This window comes from Cryptomeria japonica, chromosome 3 (assembly GCF_030272615.1).
Source record: "Cryptomeria japonica chromosome 3, Sugi_1.0, whole genome shotgun sequence".
Lineage (NCBI taxonomy): Eukaryota > Viridiplantae > Streptophyta > Pinopsida > Cupressales > Cupressaceae > Cryptomeria > Cryptomeria japonica.
Window position 1 is genome coordinate 731,581,458 of NC_081407.1, and position 13,564 is coordinate 731,595,021.

Here is a 13,564-nt window from a genome sequence, read left to right on the forward strand (position 1 = left end):
TATAAGGAGTTTGGACTTTGTACATTTGATTGTGATACATTTGTACTAAAATACTTTCTATTCGTCTATTTTAATAAACATATTACCATCTAAAGTTTATGTTTACATTAGCTCACATCAACTGTTATTCCAATGAAGTTAATTCGTGAAATGTCAAATAAGTGATTGTCCATGCTAAATATTTTGTGTTTTAATCTGTCAAACTTTTGTTGTGTGGAGAGTTGACTTTTATCATATGTTCACCTATGAAAATCTCAAAGCTTTAATTCTATTGACTCCTACTGTTGAGCATGTCTAGCCATTTTTGAGTTCGAAATGTGGGATTTTGTTCACATGTATTTTCTCCCTGTCAACACTGTGCATCCAATACTTCATTATTATTTTCTGTATTCTGTCTATATCCTTTCTTGATGTTCACTAATGTAGCACCGACTTTCAAGAAATAATCGTGTATAGATGTGGCTTGATGTTGTATGAACCATGTCTAGCCTTTGACATGTGATGGAAATAATAACATTTTCAGCCCTTTTAATGTTATACTTGTTGGGATCTCTTTCTGTTGAACTTTGAGTCTCTTTTTCAAGAAGGATTCATGTAATTTATTTCAAACAGAACTCTTAGTATGTAAATTTTGTTTGAACTTATTTCATCCATTGGAACAATTTTTCATTTATCAACTTTGTGTCAGCTTTACCTGTCTATCTCAGAATCAGTGGCTGTAATTTAGTTGTGGGGCTTGCTAGCTAGTCTTCTTTCCCATTTTAGATTAAAAACGTAAACAAGATGGCAGAGGTGTGATGGGATTTCTTCTTGCTTCTTCAAACTTTTAGATGGTCTCAAAACATTTTTGAGAGTATTGTTTGAGAGCTTGGCTTATAAACTTTATAGAATGCACCTCATCATTCATTTTTTTCATAGTTGTGTAAGAACTTTGATTCTGAGCTCAGTTCCTCAGTCTTCTAGTGGATCTTCCTAAGGAACCTTTGAGAGGAATGGGAAATGCCTTATCCTATTAAAAATTTTGTCCTAAGCCACTCCTGAACATAACTGCTGCTGATAGAATGAAGAAGATCCCGACCTCCCTTTATAGTTTTAAAACTGATAGCCTATAAGAACAGGACTAGGTTCTGGGCTTTGTTAAGAATGTTTCTTTTATTCCTAGGTCGTGTCTCTCCCTTGACCATTGCATTAATGATAGTTTAAGAATCTTCCTCAGCAATAATTGACATTTTCACAAGAAAAGGGCAAGCTTTAAACTCTCCACCAAGGCATTTTCTTTCAGCTCATTATTTGTACTCTTTTGTATCCATACCAATAAAGCACAAAGCAAAGCACCTTTCTTATCTTACCCTGCCCTTTCTGTGCCTGAATATTCCTTGAGATGTCACCACAAAGTTTAGCTTGCAGTTGCCTGGTGGTGGGGGTTCCCATTTTTCATTTTCTTTATTACTAAGCAACAAGTTTATCGATCATCTGTTAGCATGAAAGTGAACAGTCCTTAATTTTATGTAGGTATTTGTCAAATTTTAGAAATCTGACTTTTCATTGACTGTGTCTAAGAGTATTTTTTTCCAGTTTATCTTTGCCATTTGGTTTAGTTTTAGGTTATTGTATACTGATTTGCAGTATTAAAATCTTTGAGCTTTTCACAAGCAAATACACACATACACACATAAATGGATCAACAGTGTATCATTAGAATTATATCATGGGAATTTTTAGGATCACTTTTGTTGTCTGTCAATTAGTTTCAGGTTTTTGTGTACTCATTTGAATTGTTAGAGTTTTGATATTCAACAGGTAAACATACACGCACATCTGATATCAGCTGTGTATTTTTAAGAGTTTGTAAGGACGATCACTTTTGTTGTCTGTCAATTAGTTTCAGACTGTTGAGTTTTGAGCACTTGTTTGAATTCCTAAAGCCTTCATCTTTCCACAGCTAAATGCACACATGTACACACACACACGCATGCACCTGCATGTGGATTTGAGATTTCCAGATGTAACAGACATACATGCACTCACACCTGGTATCAGCTCTGTATGTGTGTTTCCTCTCTCTTCGGCACAGCAAGTTGCAGGAACAATATAGGGAAGAGGCAATCATGTTTTTTGCAAATTTTCTATCTGATGAAACCTAACTTGGATAGTCCTCTTAGAAATTTTCTATATTTAATTTAATTCTGCAATTGACATTAAATTTCTGTTAACCTCAGTTTTGGTTTACAGGTTTTTATTGCACAAGAAGAGCGATGCACTAACCGGATATGGGTATCAAATACTCCAAGCTGGATGGCAATATACACACCTTATACAACTGGATTTTCCACTTATAAGAAGAAAGTATTTGTCAAAATCATCAAGACATCAAAAGATGATAAATGGTGTGGTGGAAGACAAGTGATCACAGTTAATTTCTTGTCAATTACAGTTCCAGTTGTGATTATGTTTTATGCCCTGGGTGTTAAATCAGATCTTGAGATGATGCAGATGATAGGTAACGCATCCAATGACTATGACATGAGGGAGTTATTATTGTCATCAATTTACAAGGCAGAGGCAGAGATAAGAAGGTTTCGAAGAAAAAATAAAGCTTGGGATTATTTTAATGAACGATTCGAGAAATGCAAATTGCTGAAAGTTAAAGATGCTGAAGAGGCCCTTAAAGAATACTTTTTCCCATACATAGTGGGCTATAAACAAAAAGCCATGTTTTTAGGATACATGGTCAATTGTCTAATATCATCTTATTTTGGTCAAAGACATGTTGAAAACAAAGATGAATACAAGAACAAAAGAGTGGAACTGGCAGGGGAGCTTCTGGGCCGTGAAGTACAGGGCTTGGTTAGACATTTCCGTAATAGATTTTCTAAAGGAATTCAGAGAGAACTCTCAGGTATTTTACTTCAATATCTCGTTCTGCAGTGCACTTAATAAAGGATTTATGATACTTCAATTTACTTTGATCTTTACTGGTGATGCTTTAGTTATGTCTTATAATGCATTTGATGCTGGTTTCAACTTGGTCAGTTGACAAGTATTTGTTGTATTTATCATTTATGGATGCTATTAGAATTTATAGTTTTATTTTTTATTTTTGGTGCAGTACATGGCAACATTAATTCAATGGAGATCTATGCTGATGGTTCAATCATTACAAATGGTCTTGTGAGAGCATTTTCTACAGGAAATTGGTGTCATCCTAATAAATTCCATACCAAATGCACTGGTATAGTGGCAAGCCTGAAGTCAACAAATCCATTGCAGACTATGTCTGAGATGCGTAGATTGCGACTGAGGGTTCAATATGCTGCAAAACTAGGGGATGCAAGATACCCGTAAGTCATCAGTTTCCTAGCTTTACTGTCTACAGAAAGGTTGCAAGTTTGATGCATTTGTTTTGATTAATTCAATATTTCCAACTTAGTCACCTAAAATAACTTTTGAGATAGGGGCTATGTAAAGACATGAAATAAATACATTTAAGAGAGAGAGTGTATGTGCTGTTTACCCTGGTAGGAAAAGGTGTAGATAAGAAATTTTTATTATTCACTCTATGAGATCAGAAAATGGATATCAAAATACTTGATAAAATGACATGTTTTCTGATATACAGGGGTGGAAAATTGCCATTAACAGAAAGTTGGAATCAAAAGGCAAGCAATAATATGAGATTTCTGTCACCATACTATTAATTTAACAATTCATCAGCTAGACTCTTAGCACACAGAATGAAGAAAGAGAGACGTGGAGACTTATTTTAAGGCTTTGCATTTGATTAGATAAAATAGTACAGCTGGCATAAAATTAGTCAACTGTCACAAACCTAGACAAATCTGAACTGAAATGTAGAATCCCTACCAAAAATGCACTCGAGTTTTTTCACCTCTTGATATTTTAGGAGTAAGTCTTTTGATTCTGTTTATGTGTTTTCTGGTTTATTTTCTTAATGTTGAGTTGAAGAGATATTAACATGGCATAACAGCCGAACTTGATATGCAACACAAATAATTTGAATAGACTTATATCTACAGAAAATACTTCTTACTGAGCACCAATTCGATTACAACAGAGAATATGAATAACAGATATAAAATCCGACCTCTTATATTGGTAAAATTGAATGTTGATAACAGTTTACAATTACTTAAATAGCCCAGTTTCAGACTTCATTCAGATCCTTCAATCTTTATGCATATGGCTGCACTATGGCTCGGGAGTATCAATTCCTATGTCTACAAATAAGTTCCAGACGTTACAAGGATATTTCAGACTCTCCAGTACATTCCTGAGCGCCCCAAATCAGTTATAAATCTCCCACGTGCATAGCAGATGGAAGGTCTACCAGCAGAGAGCTCCAAAATACAAAATCTATCTCCTATAATTACATCCAGCTCATGCAATCTTGGTCTGTCGAAGCTAACAGATCTTCTCTTGTCCTTGGTACTCTAAGAGTCACAACACCAGAGGTCATAACACCTCAACAAGTTCCATCGCTCAGCTTTTATTCCCATGTCCAGCGGAGATATGAATTTATTTGCTCCTGAAACAAGCTCAAATGCCCTTATAGAAGAATATTAATGATCACCAACATTCAGATATAAAAGGTGGATGTCCTATGGACACTGTTGGAACTGTTGCAACTGAGAAATCTCCACGTCTTGCAAAGGACAGGTCACTGAAATTTCCCACACCTATGGAGAACAGTCTTAAACTTCCCAGCCCTATGCCTAGCATGGGGCCAGTTTTGACCCATAAACTCCAACATTTCTTGCACAATGTGGAACGGCTCCCAGCAAACTCCCACACTAAGACTGAAAATGCAATATTAAATGGTGTTGACTGAACTAAACATACGATATGAGTTTTTGCCCAGCACATAAACAAATCCCACAACTTCAGAAGATTTATTGACCTGCTTTGAATATTCAACCTTCCTTCAAATCCGTCTGACTCATGGAGGTTACATAGTGGGTCCAGTTGAAGAAAAGAAACCTGAGAGCCAGGGTTTCATGAACAGTGGCGGGTCAGGCTGCGGGGGTGCATGCACAGTGGCAGACCAGATTGTGGGATTCTTCAGTAGCGGTTCAGGCTGTGTGTGAGACACAACATCACCCTAGAGTTTTTCTTTTTGTCGGGTAGCAACCCAGTCAATAGTGGGTCCTGGTTTTACGGGTTACCAGGCGGGGACAGTCTTTCATTGGAGAAAGCTGTTTTTTGTCTGCTTTGTGGGGCCCTCACTCGCTAGTGGGTCCAGTTGGTTTTGCTCTGGGATTTGCTGCTTTCGGCTTTTCAGCTAGCTTTCAGCATTTGGCTGCCTCCAATAGGCAGACAGGTATTTAACAGTGCTCATAGTTTGCTCTTTTTTAATAGTTTTTATCTTTTCCTTTCTGACAATGGAAAACCAACCAATGCCATTTATGAAAAATGGGCAAGAGTTCTCTGATCCGATTGAAATAAACCACCTAGGGCAAGTTAAGATTGCCTCTTCAGTCAAAATGGGAAAGTGGATCTGGGTTAATGCCAAACAGTATCGAGGTATTTTAAAGTGTAGGTCTTCCCGTTTAAAGTGGGAACAAGCAAGAAATAGGCATTCTCAAAGGACAAAAACTTTTGGCCCCAGCCACAAGTGTAACTCAAGCAAATTTTCTTCGCAGCTATGTGGCTTTAGTTGGTCTAAAGCCAGTAAAGATAAAGATTCTGCCATCTACAGCCCCACTGCCACACCTCTCACCTTGGGCTTTGATTTATATGTGCAAGAATTGATAAATGATAAACAGAGGTTAGAGACATTGGAAATCAAAGAGCAGCAAAGAGACCATTCAATCCATGTTTTAATAGCAGCAAATTAGTCATTAGTGGATGGTAATAAAGTTTTTAAAGGAGCAGGTGACATTGTTACAAGAAGCTCTTGGAGTAGGGAAGCTGGAGTGGGAAGATATGAAGGCTGCTTGGCAAACCTTGAAAGTATCAGTAATAAAAAATAAAGATGTTTTAAACTCTAATGCAACTCAGGTTGTAGGAAAAACGTCTCATCAAGCAGACTCTCCTATAGTAAAAGAAAACGTAGTTGAAAAAAGTAGTCACCCAAAGTTTCCAAAACTTGGGCCCAAATCAGTGACATTTTTACCAATAAGGAGGTAGAAGCAAACACACAGGCTGACAGTATGCAAGGTAGAGAAATCAAAGAAAGGCAAAGTAGAGCAGCAAACACAATTATTAAAGGTGTGAAAGAGTATGGGAGAGATGAACACACTCTTGATCTTGCAACTGATTTCCTCAGAGACATGGTGGCTTGGCAAGGTCAAATCTGCCAATCGTGGAAGGTGGGTAAGATATGTGATGAGAGAGCTAGACCCATAAAAGTCATCATGTCAAGCGTTCATGGCAAGCAAGGTCTTTTAAGCAAGAAGCAGGTCTTGAGGGGTTCTCGCTTCTTACTGGACGAAGATTAAACTGCTAAGCAACAAGAGGAGAGAAGAGAGGAGGTGGCAAAGGTCAGAGAAGCAAAAGATGAAGGCAAAAGGGCATGGTTGTGTTTTGGTCCTCATTCTAAATTAGAACAGCAAGCTAAAAATGGCAGCAAATTCTTTAGTAGGAAGTGAAGCAACAAGGTCAACAAGGTCAAACAGGGATACAGACTCAACTTTGAGTCTTGTGTGCCAAAACAAATAGCAATTAATCCCTATCCAGGCTTCCTTAAGTGTAGTTTGTTGGAACTTTGGAAAAGATAGAGACATTATTTGTCTCATAAAGATGCATGAGCATGATGGTTGGAAGACTCCTTTGTTTAGAGGATATTTGAAGATGGCGGTGTGGAACAAGCTAGCCAGAAATGGCAAAGGACACGGGGCTATAATGGTTTTAGTGAGAGAAAAAGGTTGTCTCATTCAGCTTGAAAGAGAAGATCCAAATAAATAGTTTCTTTGGTTGAAAATCTCTGAAAATGATAGTGTCATTAGAATTGCTGCATGCTATTTTGCTCCGGAAGTATCAAAAACTTAAAAAAATAACGAGCTAGATCACAAAGACCCCTTTGCAGCCTTAAAAAAGGACATTGCAATGTATGCCCAACAAGGTGAAGTCCTTTTGGTGGGCTATTTTAATGGTAGGATTGGAAGTGAACAAGCTAGCATACTTTGTTGTAAAGAAGATTACAATCCTATTTGGCTCACTAAAGTAAGCAAGCATCAATGGACAAGAGTCTCAGAAGACAACAAAGGTTAGAATCATTTTGGAGAGGAATTGCTTACTTTGTGTGGTGCTTTTGATCTAATCATTTGCAATGGTTTAGCTAGATGGACAAAATCAGGTAATTTTACTTGCAATTCTTACAATGGGGCAAGCGTTGTGGACTATGCAATCTGTTCTCATAGATTGTGTGAGAAAATGGAAGAAGTTTTGATTGGTGAGCAACATTGGGATTTAAAATCAGACCATAGACCGATTTATTTAAGTTTTTCTTGGGTAGAAAGTAGCAGCATGGGACGAATTCTCAGTGTCTTCGGCAACCACTTTTAAAGGGAAAAATTCTTGACTCAAAAAATTGTAATACCTTCAAGATAACGCTTGAGAGTCTTTTTAAGAAGGTGAAAATTCCGTCTCATGGCCTCCATAGTCACGAGTTAGCAAATTTAATTCATAAGGCACTTGCAGAGTGCAAAAGAGAAAAAAATAAGAAGCCTAACACAAATTGCTTTCCGGTCAATGCTTGGTTTGACAAAGAATGTAAGATTGCAAGGAAAATTTTGATAGATTCAAAAAAGTCAAAATTAGACACTAAAGCATACAAACAGATTTTAAGAAGAAAAAAAGTTGATTACATGATCACAAGGAGGGAGGAGCTAATCTTGGTAAAAATAATCCCAAGCTGTTTTGAAGGAACTTCAACCAAGATAGAAACAAACTAAAAATAATATTACAACCACTTGATGGTTTGATTGTGCAATGCAACTTTATGAGCAAGATCCTGAGGTTGTTTGTCCACCCTTGGTCAACACTACTACAAATCTTTTCACCCTACAAGAGATGGAGATGGGTATTAAGAAATTGGACGTTGGAAAAGAAAAGGACTTGTGCAAGCTTCAAGCTAAGTATTTAAAAGTAGGTTATGGAAACTCTCGCACCCCAAATTGTGAAAATATTCAACACCATCATTCAGTGTGGGTTTCTGTTGTGACCATTTCACACATCGCCCCATCGCAAATGGGGACCCCCTCTTTTTGCTTGTTTTTCGCTTGTTTTCGCTTTCGTTTTTAGGGTTTTGTTAGTCAGTTAGTTGTCTGGATTTAGGGCTAAGCCTTAGGGTTTTAAATCTTGCCTTTTCAAGCCAAAATCCAGTCATTTTTGAGAACTTTTGAGCTTTCTTTTCTAGAATGCAAATTTTGAATGCAATGATTTCGCCAAAATGGTCTAATTTTCAATTGGAATGTTCATGCAGAGCTTAAACTTGTCTAAGTGTTGACCGTCAATATGAATTTTTGTCTGACTGAATATTTTGACCAAATTTTGACTTTTTTGAAGTTTGATCCTGGGCATCGGAATTGATTTGTTTTTCCCTCGTGAAGTGTTAAAATGTGAAAAATCTTGTTATTTTGGCCTGTAGGAGCAAAATCGCTCCTGTCCCTCAGTGAAGGACGGAAGCTCATTTTCAGATATCTCATCATCCTTGTGGAGTCCTGACAAATTTTACGTTTGAAGTGATAGAGAACGACAAGATCTTTCATTTGAATATAAATTGAAGATTTTCATGAGCGCGGAAAGGCCTCCAGGAGGAAAATCGCTCCTGTCCCTCAGTGAAGGACCGGAGCTACGATTCAAATTTCGCCTTGTCCTTGCAAGATTTTGAAAACTTAATGATTTGAGGACGTCCGAAGGAAGATACTTTGCCAAATGAATATAATTTGAGATGCAAAAAACGAAGGAAAATGACCTATATTGACTAAATCGCTCCTGTCCCTCTCCAAGGGACCAGGGCGAGGTACCTTGTAGCTCTCGTCCCTCTCCCAGGGACCAGAGCGATTTCCTTCATTTTGCAAAATCCAGACAAGGGTCGAGGCAAGTTTACGTTCAAAAACAAAGGAGAACATGAGATGAGCACATTGAATATAATTTGAAGATTTTTTGGACGTCCATACCAGTGCTAAATGCCTAGTTCGCTCCTGTCCCTCTCCCAGGGACCAGAGCGATTTTTTGATATAATTGCCTTTGTTGCAAAATTACAAACAATGTCAAGGCATGGGCGGATAGAGTGAAGAAGGACGACTCCGTTGAATATAAACTTGGAACCTGGCAAAGTAAGATGAAGGCCACAAAGGAAGGATCGCTCCTGTCCCTCTCCAAGGGACCAGGGCGATACAATGGTGATGATGCGTCCCTCCAGAGTTCAAGGTCGTCCCTCCAAGGTTCAAGGCCGATCCAAGCCAGGACGAAGGGTGGCGAGGACATTTCAAGGCATTTCCATCAAGCGAAACGTTGCAAAGGTCATCACATGGAAGGATTTGCACTCTAAAGACCTAGATCGCTCCTGTCCCTCTCCAAGGGACCAGAGCGATATCTACATAATGGCGTAAATTTCAAAAGCCAAACAAGTTTCAAGTGACCAAGAGGGTCGAAAGGACATCATTCCACGCAATGAAGATAATTGCAAGTTGGTACAAACAAGAACAAGCATGTTATGATGAACTTCGCTCCTGTCCCTCAGGAAGGGACTAGAGCGATATTGATATATTAGATTAATCCATGCAAAATTTACGTAAGGACAAGACATTGCAATGTTTTGGAAGGTCCATGGTATGGTAAAAAGATGATAAACAAGAGTTTTGAACGTGAAATGATCATCATTTTGATCATGGAGACTAGATCGCTCCTGTCCCTCTCCAAGGGACCAGAGCGATTTGCTTTGGATTCCTTGTTTTGCTTCAAGATCAAGCTAAGTCAAGACGTCTTAAGATAGCATATGGTCCAAGGCATCGTTTGAAGACAATTTGCAAGAGTTTTTAACGTCCAAACATTGCTAATCAAGGTAAAAGTCTCCCATCGCTTCTGTCCTTTGGACAAGGACTAGGGCGATATCATTAAAAACACTCACATTCCTTCAAAGATCAAGGCGACATGAGGATAGGAAATGCGAAGGACGACATTTGGAGGACATTGCAAAGGAGATCGAAGTGTAAAGTTGCCAAGGTCAAGGAGAAAACATGGATCGCTCCTGTCCCTCTCCAAGGGACAAGGGCGATGGTCCCTTTAAATACGTCCAAACACATAATGAAGCGAATGGGAATGAGCGCAAAGGACACAAGCAATGATTTTTCGAAGGTCAAAGATACAAGATGAACATAAAAACATGGAGATCGCTCCTGTCCCTCTCCAAGGGACCAGGGCGATAATGGTCATAGGATGCACTTGCTCGCACAAGGAAGAAATTCAAGTTCGAAAGACCACCAGATGATCGATTTGGGACGTGGAAATGAAGGAATTAAACGTCGAAAACGCAAGAATCATGCCAAAGATGGTGAATCGCTCCTGTCCCTCATCAAGGGACCAGAGCGATGAGGTACGCCCCTCTATTTACATATTTTTTGGCGCCAAATTAAACAATTCGAATTTACTTTAAATGCTAAATCGATTTAAAATTTAAAAAATCCATTTTTATTGGCATTTAATGTGGCGTTAACATTTATTAATTATTTTTGCCTTATTTAAAAATCGAAATTTGCAATTAAAAAACGCAAGGCATTAGTAATTAATTAATTAATTAATAAAAAAAATCGATTTGAGCGCTCACATATGGAGGTCGGCCTTGTTATTTCATTGCAAATCATTTAAAAAATGGTTTTGTTTTTATTAAGTCGGCCTAAGGGGTAAAGGATGCAAGCGCTATATAAGGGGGTAGAATTATCATTTTCTACATCATTATTTTTACCTTCCTTTATGCGAATTGACAAGAGGCGAATATAGTGCGAGTTTCATTTATCCAAGGTGGCAAAGACACTCCAAAGGTGGTGCGAATTGCATTGAAGACCAAGGGTGGCGCGCTTAGACATTCCAAAGGTGGTGCGACTTCAAACCAAAGGTGGCGTAGACATTCCCAAGGTGGTGTGAGGCGTGCGAAGTGTGTTGGAGGAGGTGCGAATTGCATTGAAGATCAAAGGTAGAGCGAATTTGAAGATCCATCCAAGACCACGCCTAAGGCGAATTTGCTAAGGACTTGGTGATTTATTTGTGCGAAATTGAAGATCACATTCTCTCCAGAGGTGGCGAAATCAAATTTGAGGGGATCATATTGAAGACTATCTTTATATCTCAATTTTGCCTAGGCAAATTTTGTTTTTGCATTCTAGAGTTAGCTCTCTATCGAGGTATGGCGATTTAATTATTATTGTTTTATTCATTCATCGTCATATTTCAAATTTTGAATTTTAAATCTCTTAGCTCAATCGTTGTATTTTAGGAAATGATAACTCTAGGGACTTATCATGAGGTTTCCTAAAATCTATCTCTCTTATCTACGTTATTTATTTCAAAAATCTATTTCTTATAATGAAATGTTGTGTAGGTATGGCGACCCCAAAGGCGGGAGCATCCACCAGTCGCTCGGCTCTCATGAAAGAAGATCAGAAGACTGAAGAGGTGGAGACCAAGATCGTGTCCAAGTGGAGCAACATTGGAGATACAAACTTGGGAAACTTTAGCACGAAGAAGTTCCGAGAGGTCCCTTACATCGGCAAGCCATCACCTGTCGCCCGGAGAATAATAGAGAGTGGCATCGTTAAGGCGGCCGGTTTTCCTCCAGCCATTCAGTGTCACGAGTTGATGATCGAGTGTGCCCGTCATTACAATCCACAGTCCAGGACAATTGTGTCCAATGAGGGAAACACTTTGGCGTACCTTTCAGAGGAGGCCATAAGTGAAGCCTTCCATCTTCCAGAGCACAGGGACATGATATACAAGAGCATTGAAGGAGCCAGATCAGTGTACGATGATGATCCAGATGCTTGCCTAAGCATAATCAACAAGAACTGGCTACTCAAGAGTCGTCCCCGTCTGAGCAAAGTGCCGAACACACCACACCGGATCGATTTCCAAGAGGAGTACAGAGATTTGATTACCATGCTCAACAGAGTTACAGGAGCACCTCATGCCTTCTATTTTGAGAAATGGATGTTTTATTTCATCCAGGTGATTGTTCAAGGAAAGGGTACAATACATTGGGCTAGGATAATTAGCCATTGCTTAGACGTACAATTGAGAAGACTCAGGGCTACTAAGTCCTTCCACATGAGTTCATACGTCATCTATGCCTTAATAAGGAGCGTCGAGTACGCAGGACTACCTCACAGAGGAGTGATTGGAAGAGGACCCGGCGAGGTCAGAGTTTGTGAATCCTATACCTACTTGCATCATCCACCAGGGAAGAACTACAAGTTAATCAATGATACTTTCACGATGAACATCACCAGGACGTTGCAAGGAGGGATTCACAACAGATTATCTCAGGATGCCCAGGAGTTAATCAAGAGGTACGGTGCTTGGTTCATTCAGTTTCCCAAGTTCACTTACATTAGAGTGTATGGATGTCCTTTACCTCCATACATGTTGCCGAGGTACCCGACAGATAGAATTGTGTTACTTGAAGTAACAAGGCAGTTGGCAGCATATGTGAAGGCATTCAGACACAGACATCAGAATGGAGTTCAGGTACCTATTATTTTGGGTAATTCAGTTGAGGTATGTCCCAATGTCTCAGCCATGGATGACGCAGAGAGGGAGTTAGCCTTGTATCCTTTTTCATCTTTTGCTTGGAGGAATAGTTTTGATCCTCATGGACATTTAGAGGAGACAGTCGGTAGAAGATTTAGACATGAGTACCAAATTGAAGATTTTATGATGAATCTCCTAGATGATCTTGAAGTAAAACGCAAGATACATTCTAGATTGCCTTTGGATTTCATCAGGAAATGTAAGATTTACAGAGTAGCCGACCAAGCTCAGGACAACGGCAGGCACATCCAATCTTCATATGATAGAGAGAGCAAAGCAATAAGTTTGAATTGGAATGAGCCCGAAGCCGTGGATTTAGATGATTTGATGGCACCAGTCTTGTCTTGTACTCGCAGATGGGTAGACATTCAACATCAGAAGTTGAGAGAACAAGGCATAGCCATGTCTTTTACTTTGGAAGAAAAGCCAGCCGAAGGTGGAGCCAGTGTTAGTGAAGGCAATCCTAATCCTAGGAATTCAGGTGAAGGTAACCTTCGATGTGCCAGTGAGGGCAATCTCCATCCGAGAGGTTCAAAGAGAAAGGAAAGATCAGAAAAGAAAGAGCCTTCCAAGAAAAAGCAAGGTGCTAACAAAGACCAAACACCAGGTACTTCTTCCAGACCAGAAGATAGAACAGTTCGAGTGGAAGAATCCATGGAATCGATGGTACAGAATGACAGACAGGAGGAAGAACAGGCACAGCATGTTTCATCCGATGGATCTCTCCAAGACTATGATTTAGATAATGATAATGAAGTAACATCTCCTCCCAGACAAGAAGAAGTAGTACACAAAGAAA

At 39.1% G+C, this 13,564-nt stretch overlaps 1 protein-coding gene across 1 annotated transcript in view; it reads left to right on the forward strand.

The window, feature by feature from the left end:
• LOC131046550 (DNA-directed RNA polymerases IV and V subunit 2) overlaps nucleotides 1-3,698 on the forward strand; it is a 61,045-nt gene extending 57,347 nt beyond the window's left edge. Inside the window, exons 4-6 of the mRNA XM_057980310.2 lie at nucleotides 2,233-2,899; nucleotides 3,110-3,341; nucleotides 3,620-3,698. Coding sequence (XP_057836293.2) covers nucleotides 2,233-2,899; nucleotides 3,110-3,341; nucleotides 3,620-3,698 — 978 coding nt within the window. The remainder of the gene's footprint in view (nucleotides 1-2,232; nucleotides 2,900-3,109; nucleotides 3,342-3,619) is intronic.
• The last annotated feature ends 9,866 nt before the right edge of the window (nucleotides 3,699-13,564 follow it).